Below are 12,938 nucleotides of genomic sequence, written 5' to 3' on the forward strand. Positions count from 1 at the left end.
GAACGCATGGAGATGCAGTACGTGTGCAGACTATCTCTGGAATGTTCTCCAGGAGCCTGGCAAAGCTAACTCCTGGGCAGAGCTGGGGGCGTGTGGGGGTGGGAGACTCACTTCTCACCAGCATAGCTCCTCACTCGTCTTTACAAAAGGAGGTGTATGTCATCTTTACAAAAGGAGACAAAACATGCCCAGAAAAGCTGAGTTAACTCAGAAGTTGGGGGGGCACTGGTCTCTGGGAGTAGGGAGAGTGCCTGGTATAGCATCCCCAGGCCTAAGCCCCAGGAGAGGAGGGGGAAACAGCCAGCCCCAAGCGGGCCCAGGGCATGTGAGCTCAGGCTGGGGTGGGGGGTGTGCGTGGGCCATGAGGTCTGCTCAGCTGGTGTGTACCTACCCCCAGGGTGTCCTTCAGGGAAGCATGTTGGTGGCTGCCTGGGAGAAGTGGAGCACCTTTGTGCATTCTGGCTGCTTGTGCCTGTGCTCTGTGCTAAGCCCTAGGCCACCCAGGTCCAGGTCTTTTCCCAAGATCTCCAGAGGCAGGCAGCAGGCCAGACCAGGTTTTGGATTTGGGTTCCCAGCCCCAGGCACAGGGCTTCATAGACCCCACCCAAGCTGGATCCCTCCGTACCCACCAGGCCTTTCCACCCTCCACCTTCCCCACCCAGGTATCAGTGAGTCAGAAAACCTGGTTTTCAGTCTCAGCTCTATCTCTATCCAGGACAACCTCCTTCCCTCCCTGGTCTGTACTCTGGCTCCAGACCCTTCCAGGACTGAGTTTTTCTGACATTTAGGACTTGAGGCCTCAAGGCCTATTTATTTTATATGTGTGTACACACACACACACACACACACACACTTCATTGATTCTCAAACACAGATATTAGGGGACAGGGGACAAGCCCATTCCTGGCACTGAGAGGATGGAAAAATCAACCATCTGGGCTGGTGGGCTCCCTGTGCCAGGCCTGGAGACGGGCCAGGTCCTGCAGCAGTCTTCCTGGGGTCATAGCCAGCAGGCCAAGCTCCCATGCCCCGGAGGTCTACCAGAGGTGGGTGCGGGGAGCGGAGGCCTAGGGACGCAGGACTGGCAGACAGACGGCACAAACTGGAAGCAGGACGCATGTGTCACTCGAAACTGTGGCCCATCCTTGGCCAAGCAGCTGGTCCTGGGAGTCCTGCTGGGGGCCAGGCTGGGTGCTAGAAGAGAGAAGGGGAAGCTGAGGGGCAGGCTTCAACACAGTGGGGTAGCCAGGCCTCCTGTTTGCCCTGCCCCCCTACCTGAGCACCGCCAGCTGCCAGCCTCAGGGAGGTTGTCCCCCTGTCAATCCAGCAGCTCTTTGATACACCAGCAGCAGAGGATGATATAGGCAAGTTCCTTCAGGGTCTGCTGCAGGCCCTCCCACCCCGTGCCCAGCTTCATGACAGGCACCCGGAGACCAGTGTCTCCCAGGGCTCGTCTGAAGGAGAAAGGGAGGGCGTGGGCCAGGGGCTGTGTCTGGGGCTGCATGTGGCCAGCAGCTCTGAGGCATGCGGGAGCCGCCTCTAGTGCCTTTTATCCATGGCATCCCCACCCCCCAGACCTCATGACTGTGGGGACAAAGGCCCCGGGGTCTAGCACAGGGAAAGTTCTGGGCCCCAGAATAGGCTGAGTCAGCCTTCCTGGACAGGGATGGAGGCTGGGCTGAGGAGGCGGAGGGACTGGCCACCCCATCTTCCAGCCCCCGCGCCAGGCTCACTTCCCTTCCTCCAGCCTGGGTCTGGAAACTGGGGCCCTGCCATTGCCGCCTCTTCCCCCAGTGGCTGCCAGGACTCCACGCTCCTGCCCTCTCCTGTCCTCGGCAGGCTCCTGCTGGGGGGCTGGCCTTCAGAATCACCAATGGGAGTGCCTTTCCAGTCTGTTCTGCACACGCCCCCACCCCTGGCCCCACTGACCTGACAGGCAGAGCCTGGCCCATGTCTACTTCTCCCATCCCCAGAGCAGGAAGACACAGCCACAGCATCAGCCCAGGAGAGGCACGGTTTATTGACAGGTTACACCCCAGGAAGGCCTCCCTCCCAGCTCCTGGAGCGGATGAGTGCGAGGTCATGTGCGGGAGTTCCGCTCCTCCTCTTCGTTCTCAAGTAGGTAGGCAGGACGGTAGGTGGGCTGTCCCCCTGGGCTCAGGCACTTCAGGGCTGGGTTCCTCACCGTGTTCTCTCGGCCCCCCAGGGACGTGTAGCTGAACCGGGAGAATGGAAGCAGGTGGTGGGTGGCTCTCCCTACCCCACGTCCCCCCCACACCCACACTCTCTCAGCACTCTTACCCTCGGTCATATAGGATGCAGTACGGGACAAACAGCTGACGCAGGAAGTCCCAGATGTCTCTATAGGTCCAGTCCTGGGAGGTGAGAGTGTAATCACCCATACCCCCTTCCCACACTTAACCCCTGCCACCTGGGGAGGGGTCCTTCCTAGGGCTCTTCTGCCTCTCAGCCTGATTCTCTGCCACAGTTTGTTCCTATAAGCCATGCCACATGCAAGACCAAGCCTGCATCCTGGCCCTTCCAGCCCCAACCCACAGGTGTGTGTGTGCCAGGGCAGGGACGGGCTGTCTGTGCAAGCCAGTATGGTGCAGCACACATTGTACTTAATTTTTAAAATGAAGATTTAATTCACATGCCACAGAATTCTTCCTTCTAAAGTATACCATTCAGTGGTTTTTAATAATTCCCTATTTTGTTCTAGTAAGTGACAGTCTGAGTATAGTAAGTGGCTAGTGGCCCCCACACTGGACAGCACAGAGCTAGCAAAACAAAGCACAAGCCTGCCTTTAAATCAGTGCTAAATAAGGCCTGGTCAGAAGGCTGACCCACCAAGCAGCATAGCCTCCCCTGGACGCTGGGGTTCTTTATCTGAGCACCCGGCTCCGACTTCTCCCACACCCAGAAGCCAGGGTGCATGACCCACAGGGATCAGGGGACTGGGCTGGAGGCACCACAGCCTCTACCCCGTTACCAGCAGCGGGTTGACACGCATGAAGGCAGGCCAGCCGGGGTCAGTGGGGCTGAAGGGGCAGAGGCTGCAGGAGTAGGGGTCTGTGCGGCGCGTGCCCATCAGGACAGCCTCCAGCTGGGGGTGCCGCGCCTGCAGTTCGCTCAGGGCCTGCTTCATGTCGCCCTCAGCCTCCAACACCTGCAGATTATACCTGTGGAACGAAGAGGGCTGTGAGTCAGAAGTGGGCACTGCCAAGCTCCCCTGGAGCCCCCCGCCCCCCCAGGCCCCTAGTACCTCTTGATGGTATCCTGGAGGAACTGCTCCAGCTCGGGGAAAGGGGAGATGCTGCGGATATACAGGATCTGCAGGGGTTCCTGAGCATCGGGGCATTTCCTGGGGGGGGGGTGTGTGGTGTGGAGGAAGGATGCATAGGCTTTTGGGGAAGGCAGGGAGATGCTTGCTCAAGCTTGCACTGTTCTCCTTGGTCCCCGGAAGGACCCTTATCTTTCTCATCCATGACAACCACTTCCTATGTAAAGCCCATCTTGATCTCTCACTCCTCGGTCCTGGAGTACACAGCCTATCTCAGGTATGTAAATCTCACCTCCCCAACAGGACCATGAGCTCCCTTCACAGCCACACATCCAGGGCTGCACCATGGCAGCTGCTTGATAAATGTGGTGGGGGACCACAGCTGAGAGGTCACCAGGGCTGCTTCCTCCCAACCCCATTTGCTGGCCCCCTTCCGCTGCCTGCCTGGGGCCACCAGAGCACCTGTGAGGGCTCAGCCTGGGGTGCAGGCTCACCTCTGCACGGCCGCATGGAGGAGGTGCAGCAGTGCGGTGCAGTCCTTGCCGCCATTGAAGCCCACACAGAGGTGGGTGAGGCCATACTGAGCCAGGGCACCCTCGATAGTCTGCAGGGCACCTGCCACCTTCTTCCCCAGGGAAGACTCTGCAAGCAGACACACGAGAGGCCATCACATAGATACACGTGACTGGTGGAGGGCGGTGGGGGCCACGCTGCCCTTGCTTAGTCTTTCTTGACTTCCAGTGTGCGTTGTGTAATGTCCAGACTCCTGCACGCCCCTTGGAGTGTGCCCCCCTGGGCTGTTCAGCTCACTCTTCACCCCAGTGTCTTCCCTCTGGGGGCCCTGGTTCCCTTCCTCAAGCCCCACACTATTTGCTCTCACCCAATCTGGCTGACCACCCCACATGTATGTTACTTGCCCAGTAGACTGTATCTAGTAGATGCTCAGATCAGGGCTGCTCTACCTGCTGTGGAGGCCCCATGGCACCCCCATCTCCTGCCCAGGCACCTGTGTGATGCCCACCTCTCTCGTTATGCTGGGCCTCTGAAGGGCATGGCATACAACTGTCTTGTTGGGGTATAACCCTCACACCCAGCATGGTGCTGGTGACAGTCGGCACTCAGTCTACACTTATGGGAGCCATCTTCCACCCGCTCCTGGACTTTCAGGAAGCCTCCAGCAGCCCCCACATTCCTAAGCCCAGGGAGGCCCCCCCTAACCCAGGCCCCTACCTGACTCTGCCAGTTTATATACGGCCTCACTGGCCTGCTGCACAGCATCCGGCACATAGGGGACCAGTGACCCCGGGGGAAGATGGGCAGTCAGGTAGGCCAGGCATTCTTCCAGGGGCCCTTCCTCCTCCGAGTCCAGCGTCAGCTTCACCTGATAGTAGTTGCTGCCCCAGTCAGGGTAGGAACCCAGGCCAAGCTTGCGCCCAAAGTGGGCCTGGGCCTCAGCCAGGATGGGGGCGATAGAGGCCTCATCAGCGGCCACATAGAGCTCCCGCAGGTGGAACTGCACAGCTGTGTTTTGGAACAGCCCCTTCAGCCCCTCCAGCACCCTCCTTAGCAGCTCGGGAATGCCTGGGAAGAGGTAGACGTTTCGGACGGAGACCAGCGGGAATTTGAAGGGCTGGCCCGTTTGAGGATCTGTGCCGTAATGCAGGCGGGCAGAGGAGGGCACCAGAGACAGCTTCTCCCAGCCCTTCCCTCCTAGGGCTTTGATGGCTGCTTCCAGCTCCGGGTGTGGCTTAAGCTCATCCCCGAAGGCCTGTGCTACAGCCTCAAAGGTTACATCGTCATGAGTGGGGCCGATGCCCCCTGCTGTGAGGACGTGGGTGAAGCGGCTGGAGAAAGAAGTGATCTCGGCTGCAATCGTGGTGACCTCATCAGGGACAACAGAGACGCGGCACACCTGGACCCCCAGGGAGCGCAGTGTCCGGCACAAAAAGTAGGTGTTGGTGTCCTGAGTGTGTCCCTGAGAGATGAGATAGTGACAGTGAATATCAATGCGGTGGGGATGAAGGGCAAAGGGGAAAGGGTGACAGCTGCATTTTCCCAATGCTGGGGCACTGTGCTCTTTGGGGGGTACTGTCTTGGGCTGCCAAAAAGCCTGGACTGGGGGATCCCTGGGTGGTGCAGTGGTTTAGTGCCTGTCTTTGGCCCAGGGCGCGATCCTGGAGACCCGGGATCGAATCCCACATCAGGCTCCCGGTGCATGGAGCCTGCTTCTCCCTCTGCCTGTGTCTCTGCCTCTCCCTCTCTCTCTGTGTGACTATCATAAATAAATAAAAATTAAAAAAAAAAAAAAAAGCCTGGACTGGGCACAGGAGTGAGAAAATCCAGCTGAACAGTCAGGGGTAGCATGATCCACCCTGGGCCTTCTTTGCATTTGAACCTTGACCTCAGATATGCTTATGGATTCCATGGTCAATTCTATTGTGGATGACTCATCCACTACCTCACCAGTCCTGCCAGTTTCAATCCCCTGGCTCCCCGCACTTACTAGGCATTTCTACCATATTCCTGGCTGTTGTCACTTTGGTTAGTGGCATCCCCAGACACTGTCCATAGCCAGTTGGGCACTTCTGTTGTCAACGCTACTGAAATGTCTCCCCACTTCTGCTCTCTGTCCTTACTACCACCACGCAGGTCTTTGGCACCTTTTATCTGGACAGTGGTGACAGTCCCTGGCCAGGCTCCCAGCCGCCAGCCACAGTGCTCTGACCCAGGCCTCCTGACTAACCTTTCTAATGTGCTACTGTGATTGCACCACTCTTGGGCTCAAAAGCCATGTGTTGTTTCCAACCATATTCTGATTAAAGTTCAAATTCCTCTGAAGAATATTTGAGGCTGCCTGTCTACGGGTGTAGATCTGACGCTCTTCCCTGGCCCCATCTCCTTCTGCTTCTTTACAGGGGGCTTCGTAGGTAAGGGTTGCTCTGGAGGAAGAGAGAATGGGCTTGGAATCCCAGCTCTACCACTCCTGAGCTCTGTAATCTTGGGCAAACTTCTCAGCCTCATCATCTAATAACTGAGATTTATAATAAAAGTATCAAATCTCATGGGAATGCTCTAAGGATTAGTTAAGACCGCGTATTGATATAATAAGCACACTGCCAGGCCCCAGTAAGCACTCAAAAAACGGGTCAATATTAGTTATTACAAGCCTGATGCCATGACCTCTCCTAAGACTTCCCTCATTGTTCCGAGGGATTTCCTCCATCTAGTCCTCTCCTGTTTTGCTTACTCATGCACTGCACCTCCTTCACGGGATGGACTCCCGCTGGTTCCTGTAAAGCCCTCCTACCGCTATGAAAATGCTTGGCAAATTGTAGCAACTTTGCTGCAAGTTTTCAACAGAGTAACTGGAAGAACATGTTGGACCCACTACAGGGACGTGGTGGGCAAGGGGGCGCCCCCGGTCGGCCTCCCTCAGCAAGGTGCAGCAGGCTCTAGAGGACGGGCGGCGCCCACCCCCCCTCTCCGTCCCAGACACACCTTGAGGATCTCATCTCCAACAATGATGATGCCCGCCGTCACGCTGCGCCCTGGGGGAGGTGCAAAGGCCCTAGATGCCATGGTCCTGCCTTCTCTGCCCCTCTGCACGGCCCTCCAGTAGCCACCCAGGGCCCCAAATAGGGGTCGGAAGCAGGGGAGTCGCGCCAGGTCTACAGGGCACTGGGGGCCATAGCCTGAAAACAGGGGGGTCTGGGGTCAAGGGAACCTGGAGGAGCCAGAAGGGACACGGGGAGGGCATGAGGGCACGCTCTTCCTCAGAGAAAGACCTCGCCAGGCCCCTGACAAGACTTTTATCCCTGCCTCTAAGAATTGCGTTCTCAAACCCCAGCCCCGGCCTCTTCGCATGCCTTCTAAGCTCGGCTACAGTGTCCTTAAAATGTCCTGTTCTCCGAGCACCCACAGCTGAGCGCGGCCACCTGCACCTTTAAAGACCTCTTCTCTTCGGGGCACCTGTCCCTTTAAGCGTCTCGCCCCCTCCGCCCGGGACTGGAGCGCAGGCGCCCCTCCCTCAGGCGCCCGCACCCCTTCTGGCCGGAGCCCCGTCTCCCCGCCCCGCTGCAGCCCGCCGCGCTCTCCCAGGTCCGCACCTGCCTCTCGGGCCCTTCCCCGGCTCGTGCCCTCTGCTCCCGCACGTCTCGAGCGACATCCGCACGCAGAGTCCCACCCCAGACCCGCACCTTCTCACGGCGGTTGGTCACCGTGGCTGTCGCTCAGACGGCCTCCAAGGGCCCATTGGTGCAGCTGGCTGTCGCTCGCCCGCCTTAGCCAAGGGCGGGAGCAGCGCCGGTTGCTATCGGCGACAAGCACGTGGTCACCACCCGCCCGGAACTGCGGGGGCGGGACCAGCGGGCCTGGTGCGGGGGGCGGGGCCAGCGGCAGCGGTGCGAGGCGCTGCTAGGAGCCGCGAGCGGAGGCGTGACGCTCGCCTCCATCCCGTTAATACATCCTCGCGCGCAAGTGCTATGCGGCGCCCACTCTAGTTCTAGGCACTGGGGCTGCCCAGGGCTTCGGTAGCGCGCGCACGTTGGAGACACCAGCAAGGAACACCTTGGAAGGTAGGAGAACTTGGAGGTGAGCTTTTAGGGTGTGGAGCGCTCATACCCCTCTATAAAAACGATGAACCTACATACCTGACCCCTGCCTTGCTCCACAAAGTGGTCTGAACACCACCTTTGCCCGATTATTGGTCTTACAGGTAAAGTGAGGGCAGTGACTAGGCAGTGCCGTGTGTCCACTTTGGAGTCTCACATCCTGGATTATTCTCATTTCAGTTGCTTTTGGTCTAAAACTGCTTAAATTTTAATGTTTCATCCGGGATCTTTTTATAAAAAATATAAGTCCTCCCTGTGCCCAAGGTGCAGCTTGAATTCACTACCCAGAGTTGCATGCTCCACGGACAGAGCAGGCCAGGTGTTCCTATCTGGGACCTTCCTAATATGCTGATTAAATTTCCCCTATTCAGTTGGGGTGGGAGCCTGAGATCTGCATTTAACAAGCTCTCGTGCCATGCTGATGCTGATCTGGGTCCCTAGAGTATGTTTCCTGTAGTAAACATCTAAAACCCATCACTTGGAGAGCAGTTGAACCACATCCACCCTCATTTTACTCTTCTAAAGCCCAAGATAGATGATGCCCATTTTACAGATGGGCAGCAGGCTAAGAAAGGTTAAGGGATGCCACATAGCAACTACAAAACACTAATGTGAAAGAGCCAGGCTTCTAGACCATTCTTTCTTAAGTAATAAACCCTGTGTGTGTGGTTTTTTCAACAACCGCCAAGAGTTGCATGCTCTTTGGACTGACCCAGCCAGATGCCCCTCAAAAAAAAAAAAAAAAAAAAAAAAAAAAAAAAATTTTTTAAAGGCAAAACAAAAGTTCCATTTGCCTAATGATGTAAGTCACATCATCTTTACTAGTAGTATTGGTAAAATCTGACTACCCCTCCCACAAAAAAGCTCTGGTCCAATTCTTTACCAGTGGGTTAAGCTTGAGGGGTCGCCAGGATCATCTGGAGAGCTTGTTGAAACATCACTAGGTCCAACCCTCAGTTTCTGATTCAGTAGGTCTAGGGTGGAGTCCGATAATTTGCATTTCTAACAAGGTTCTGGTGACATCAAGCCTTCCGATTCAGGGACTGCAACTGAACTACTGCCGTAGGAATAAGTGGATGGAAAATAGGAAGATTCCTTTATTTAGTACTACTGTTCTCTCCACCCAACATGGGGCTTGAACTCACAACCCAGGGAACTGAGCTGCCTGCTCCACCAATGGAGCCAGCCAGGTGCCCCCTGGAGAAATGTTTTCTTAAAATACAGCTTACACCAGTTTTCTCAAAGGTTAATCTCCAGCTACCTGCATAAAAATTCTTGAAATTCCCACATCCAGGCTACACCCCCTACCAGTTAAGTATCTCTAAGGAATGAGTTAGGTGCCAGTACTAGCCACTAAAAACAGCACAGGCTTCTGCCCACTGCCCTCCTCCCCTACCCCTCACAGGTAACAGGCCTCAGGTAGGCCCCAGACTTAGGCTGGGCAGGAAGTAGAGCACAGGAGTAGCCTCCTCCCTTCACCCTCGTGTGCCCTTCAAATATCAAGACTGTGTTAAGGGCAGCATCCCCGACTTTAGGAAACACTTTGTTTTGATGAGGTGATGTTTCTATATAACTTCTATCTCAGGCTAACAAGGCAACATATATTTCAGATGCTTGAAAGAAAGTCTGATTAAGGGACGCCTGGGTGGCTCAGTGGCTGGGCACCTGCCTTTGGCTCAGGTCACGATCCTGGGATCTGGGATTGAGTCCTGCATCAGGCTCCCTGAGAGGAGCCTGCTTCTCCTTCTGCCTGTGTCTCCCGTGAATAAATAAATAAATCTTAAAAAAAAAAAAAAAAGGCCTGATTAAAATAAATTAAAAGCCAGTTACCTGAATGTTGAAATAAACCTCATTATCAACAAAGAGCTGAACTTCATTATCTAACCCAAAGGAATATAATCAGAAACAGGATACTGAATGTAATGCTTACCTTGAGAGGGAAAAAAAAAAAAAAACACTTTACAATTAAAGAATTAGATTATAAAAAACTTCCTCTTTAATCAAGGCTTTTAAACATGGAACAGATTCCTTGAATAAAATGAAAAGTCTCCAATATATTGAAACATAAACCACCATACATACAACACCTGGCAGGAAAAAAAAACTGCAAGTTTACACAATCCCCGTGACAGCCATGGCCTATCGTCAGATGCTTCCTCTATGTACCAAGTGTGCTCTGCTGGGTACACAGCTCAGCTGAGGCTGCAGCCCAAAGAGCACTCAACTGGCCGGGCCATGGTGCTGTTGGCTCTGCTCAAGCAAAACAGTCAGCAGCACAAACAGTGTACTGAACATCCTTTAAATATCAAAGTGAGAAAACAAGAAGGCAACATAATGATGTTATCAGGAAGATGTTAGCAAGCGACGACAGCTGTGTAAAGCTTGAGGCTGGAAAGTGGCTGCCAGCTTCATTTCTTCGGCTTCTTGGGCAGTGGCCGTCGGAACAACAAGATGTGAGGTTCTGAAAGAGTGACATTGAAGAGACACGCTCACCCTGGTCTCTGCAGTGTGTAGTGCGTCCCCTTCCCATTTCAGACCTTTAGAACTACATTAAGATGTAAGCATATGGCCTCAGAAGCAGACCCTAAAGCTGGGCCTGTCTGCTAAGCAGAGAACTATTAGCATCAGTTCCTTTGCTGTGTTTGTACAGCCCCCCCATCCCCTGCCCACCTCCTTTATTAGATTTGCCTGGCTGCTTGTGGGTCTGGTGTCTTATCAAGAAATATACTTCCCTTGGCTTATTTGGGACACATCTGAGAATTTGCTTTCTCATGGAGAATGATGCAGGATCCATAACCTCTACCAGGGTGTTTGTGGCCTTAAAAAGGGTGACGGGTGTGTGTGTGTGATGCTCAGACTGAATTAGAGATTGAAAGAGTTTTTTCAGGGACAGGTTGTCTTCTGAACTTCCCAGTACTTGACTCTTTTTTGTCACTCTGATTTTTAAAAAAAATTTTTTTTAAATTTATTTATGATAGTCACACAGAAAGAGAGAGAGAGGCAGAGACATAGGCAGAGGGAGAAGCAGGCTCCATGCACCGGGAGCCCGACGTGGGATTCGATCCTGAGTCTCCAGGATCGCGCCCTGGGCCAAAGGCAGGCGCTAAACTGCTGCACCACCCAGGGATCCCATCACTCTGATTTTTCTAGGTGGCTGGTGAGGAACCAATAGACCACCCTCACCTCTATTTCTTTGGGTTATACCATCTTATCATTCCTCTTTTCCTCAGCCAAGGAGCCCTAAATGGTTGTTTTCAGCCATCGCACCGACCTGGTTCATGGATCATATAATGGACCCATCCCTGACTCTGCTGAACTCCAAGATTCCTCCATTCAGATTCAGACATCAGATGGGTTTTAGGGACCAGCTTGGCTATGTCCTTGGGCAACATGACATGCCTGTAACAGAAACACGGAGGGATCACATCAGTACTGGGTGCAGTTGTGTTAGACAAATGCTTGTGTACAAAGCCAAGAGAGCAAAGAAAAGAAAAAATTGGTTCCCAATGGGAGAGTTTATGTACTCTTATCATGGGGCAGAGGCAGCTAGAAATAAAGGCCAGATTATGCAAATCGTCCCCCCAAGTATGTTAAAAAGCACGCGTGAGTAACTCAAGTGAACAGGCGCTGTGGACACCGCGCCCCTGCCTTCCTCCAGCTCAGTCTGCTAGCTGATTAGAATGATCTAAGGGCAGCCCCACGACACTCACAGCGTTAATTATTAAAGGTAGTTTTGAAAACGGCTGGTTTTGTGGAGAAGAAAGGCCTCTTGTGGAGCGCTGTGAGGAAGAGCCATCACAAGGATGAAATGTGAATATCTTCTCCTCTGAAATGTACCCTCCATTTCATTTTCCCAACTCTGAAAAGAGTTGCCATGAGACTCCTCTTGGGAAACCCCAGGTTTTCCTAACCAAGGATAAATCTCCTTTCATGGCAAAAAAAAAATCCTTACTCTCACCTGAGTTGGGCTACTCCAGATAGACCCCATCATGCTCAGGGAAAACACAGTAGGTGTGTACTAGTAGCAAATTCTTTCACAAACAGCGTCTTCGATCCCTAATCGGACCCGACCGACGCCCCCCAACGCCAGCGCCCGGACTTACAACTTCGGGGAGCTGAAACTAGCTCTGCAGAGGTGGCAGCGCACAGTCAGCGGCGGAAAGAAACCTAAGTGGCCTGGGTCCCCCAAGGGTCAGCACACGCCGAGTCCCCGGAGCCCCGCACTTGGCCGGGAAGGAAACGCAAGCCTGCCAAGTCTCCATCCCACGTTCTTCCAGGAAGAAGCCAAAACGGCACGCGGGCAGCATCCTCGCTCTTCCCTGGTACTCCTCCTGGAGGGGCGGCGCTGCCTCCGTCACACCGTGCCCGGGCGCAACTCCCGAGCCTGCGGCGCTGCGTCGCCGGGTCAGACCTTCCCACGAGCCGCACGCCCGCGCCCCCTTTCCCGGATCGTTCAGCACCGCTGCGGCCACTTCTTTCCAGCACGCCCCAGCGGGCAACCTCCACGTGCCCGGGGAAGCTCCCAGAACGATCCAGAACCCCGCATGGTGCGGGGTGCGGAGGCCTCGAGCTCTAGGCACGCCCCCTCCGCCCGCTCCCCGGCGCGGGACACACTGCGGTCCGCAGCTGTCCGCGCCCTCTCGCCGCCAGGCCCTCGCGCAGGCGCCCTGCTACGCTCCGCGCCCGCGCCCCGGGAGTCCCCCGCGCATGCGCCGGTCCTGTTGCTTCAGCCCCGGTGACTAACTCCTCTTGCCCTCACTTGTCAAAGTTCACGACCTCGTTATGGCCCCCGCGGCGGCACTAACCGGTACTCGAACTCCTCGTCGTCGTATTTGTCCGAATAGTAAATCTGTTTGTGCGACATGATCACTCAGCCTGAGGACCGTCAGGCCCACTCCGGCAACCTCCAAACAACTCCCAGCAGCACGCGCTCCCACCCACTTTGGCCTAGCTTTCAAACACGCCGCCCGCGCTTCCTATTGGACCCCATGGTTTAAGGCGGGACTACTCCACCTTCAAGCCGCCGATTGGTTTAGATTTGCTTC

General features: G+C 54.9%; 3 protein-coding genes across 5 annotated transcripts; all 3 read right to left on the minus strand.

Moving 5' to 3' along the window:
- Window positions 1-783: 783 nt before the first annotated feature.
- LOC112648954 (lens epithelial protein) lies at window positions 784-1,923 on the minus strand. Its single transcript, XM_025431034.3, has 2 exons — window positions 1,276-1,923; window positions 784-1,194 (listed from the first exon to the last, which is right to left on the minus strand). Exon 1 carries the CDS (start codon window positions 1,502-1,504, stop codon window positions 1,319-1,321), a length of 186 nt encoding a protein of 61 aa, XP_025286819.1. The 5' UTR covers window positions 1,505-1,923; the 3' UTR covers window positions 784-1,194; window positions 1,276-1,318.
- Window positions 1,924-2,001: 78 nt separating this feature from the next.
- Window positions 2,002-7,537, minus strand: FLAD1 (flavin adenine dinucleotide synthetase 1). Of its 3 annotated transcripts, none has more exons than XM_025431031.3 (8): window positions 7,390-7,536; window positions 6,782-7,007; window positions 4,514-5,258; window positions 3,778-3,925; window positions 3,266-3,364; window positions 2,993-3,182; window positions 2,302-2,375; window positions 2,002-2,216 (listed from the first exon to the last, which is right to left on the minus strand). In XM_025431031.3, exons 2-8 carry the CDS (start codon window positions 6,860-6,862, stop codon window positions 2,081-2,083), a joined length of 1,473 nt encoding a protein of 490 aa, XP_025286816.1. In that variant the 5' UTR covers window positions 6,863-7,007; window positions 7,390-7,536; the 3' UTR covers window positions 2,002-2,080. The 3 variants fall into 3 exon arrangements, with proteins under 3 accessions (XP_025286816.1, XP_025286818.1, XP_048968553.1); XM_025431033.3 differs by having other exon boundaries at window positions 6,782-6,975; window positions 7,390-7,469; XM_049112596.1 differs by lacking the exon at window positions 2,002-2,216 and having other exon boundaries at window positions 2,298-2,375; window positions 7,390-7,537.
- Window positions 7,538-9,866: 2,329 nt separating this feature from the next.
- Window positions 9,867-12,857, minus strand: CKS1B (CDC28 protein kinase regulatory subunit 1B). The gene is made up of 3 exons (XM_025431040.3): window positions 12,699-12,857; window positions 11,165-11,292; window positions 9,867-10,354 (listed from the first exon to the last, which is right to left on the minus strand). Exons 1-3 carry the CDS (start codon window positions 12,755-12,757, stop codon window positions 10,302-10,304), a joined length of 240 nt encoding a protein of 79 aa, XP_025286825.1. The 5' UTR covers window positions 12,758-12,857; the 3' UTR covers window positions 9,867-10,301.
- Window positions 12,858-12,938: the final 81 nt, after the last annotated feature.

This window comes from Canis lupus, chromosome 7 (assembly GCF_003254725.2).
Source record: "Canis lupus dingo isolate Sandy chromosome 7, ASM325472v2, whole genome shotgun sequence".
In the NCBI taxonomy this organism is placed as follows: Eukaryota; Metazoa; Chordata; class Mammalia; order Carnivora; family Canidae; genus Canis; species Canis lupus.

Excerpts from the sequence above, each read along its gene's own strand:
- LOC112648954 (XM_025431034.3), bottom strand. The coding sequence starts at position 1,504 with ATGCAGCCCCAGACACAGCCCCTGGCCCACGCCCTCCCTTTCTCCTTC.
- FLAD1 (XM_025431031.3), bottom strand. The coding sequence starts at position 6,862 with ATGGCATCTAGGGCCTTTGCACCTCCCCCAGGGCGCAGCGTGACGGCG. Across the intron at positions 5,259-6,781 it reads TTGGAGATGAGATCCTCAAG|GGACACACTCAGGACACCAA; the intron begins GTGTGTCTGGGA and ends CTCATCTCTCAG. Across the intron at positions 2,217-2,301 it reads TGCATCCTATATGACCGAGG|CTACACGTCCCTGGGGGGCC; the intron begins GTAAGAGTGCTG and ends CTCCCGGTTCAG.
- CKS1B (XM_025431040.3), bottom strand. The coding sequence starts at position 12,757 with ATGTCGCACAAACAGATTTACTATTCGGACAAATACGACGACGAGGAG. Across the intron at positions 11,293-12,698 it reads GACGAGGAGTTCGAGTACCG|GCATGTCATGTTGCCCAAGG; the intron begins GTTAGTGCCGCC and ends TTTCTGTTACAG. Across the intron at positions 10,355-11,164 it reads TTATATGATCCATGAACCAG|AACCTCACATCTTGTTGTTC; the intron begins GTCGGTGCGATG and ends TCACTCTTTCAG.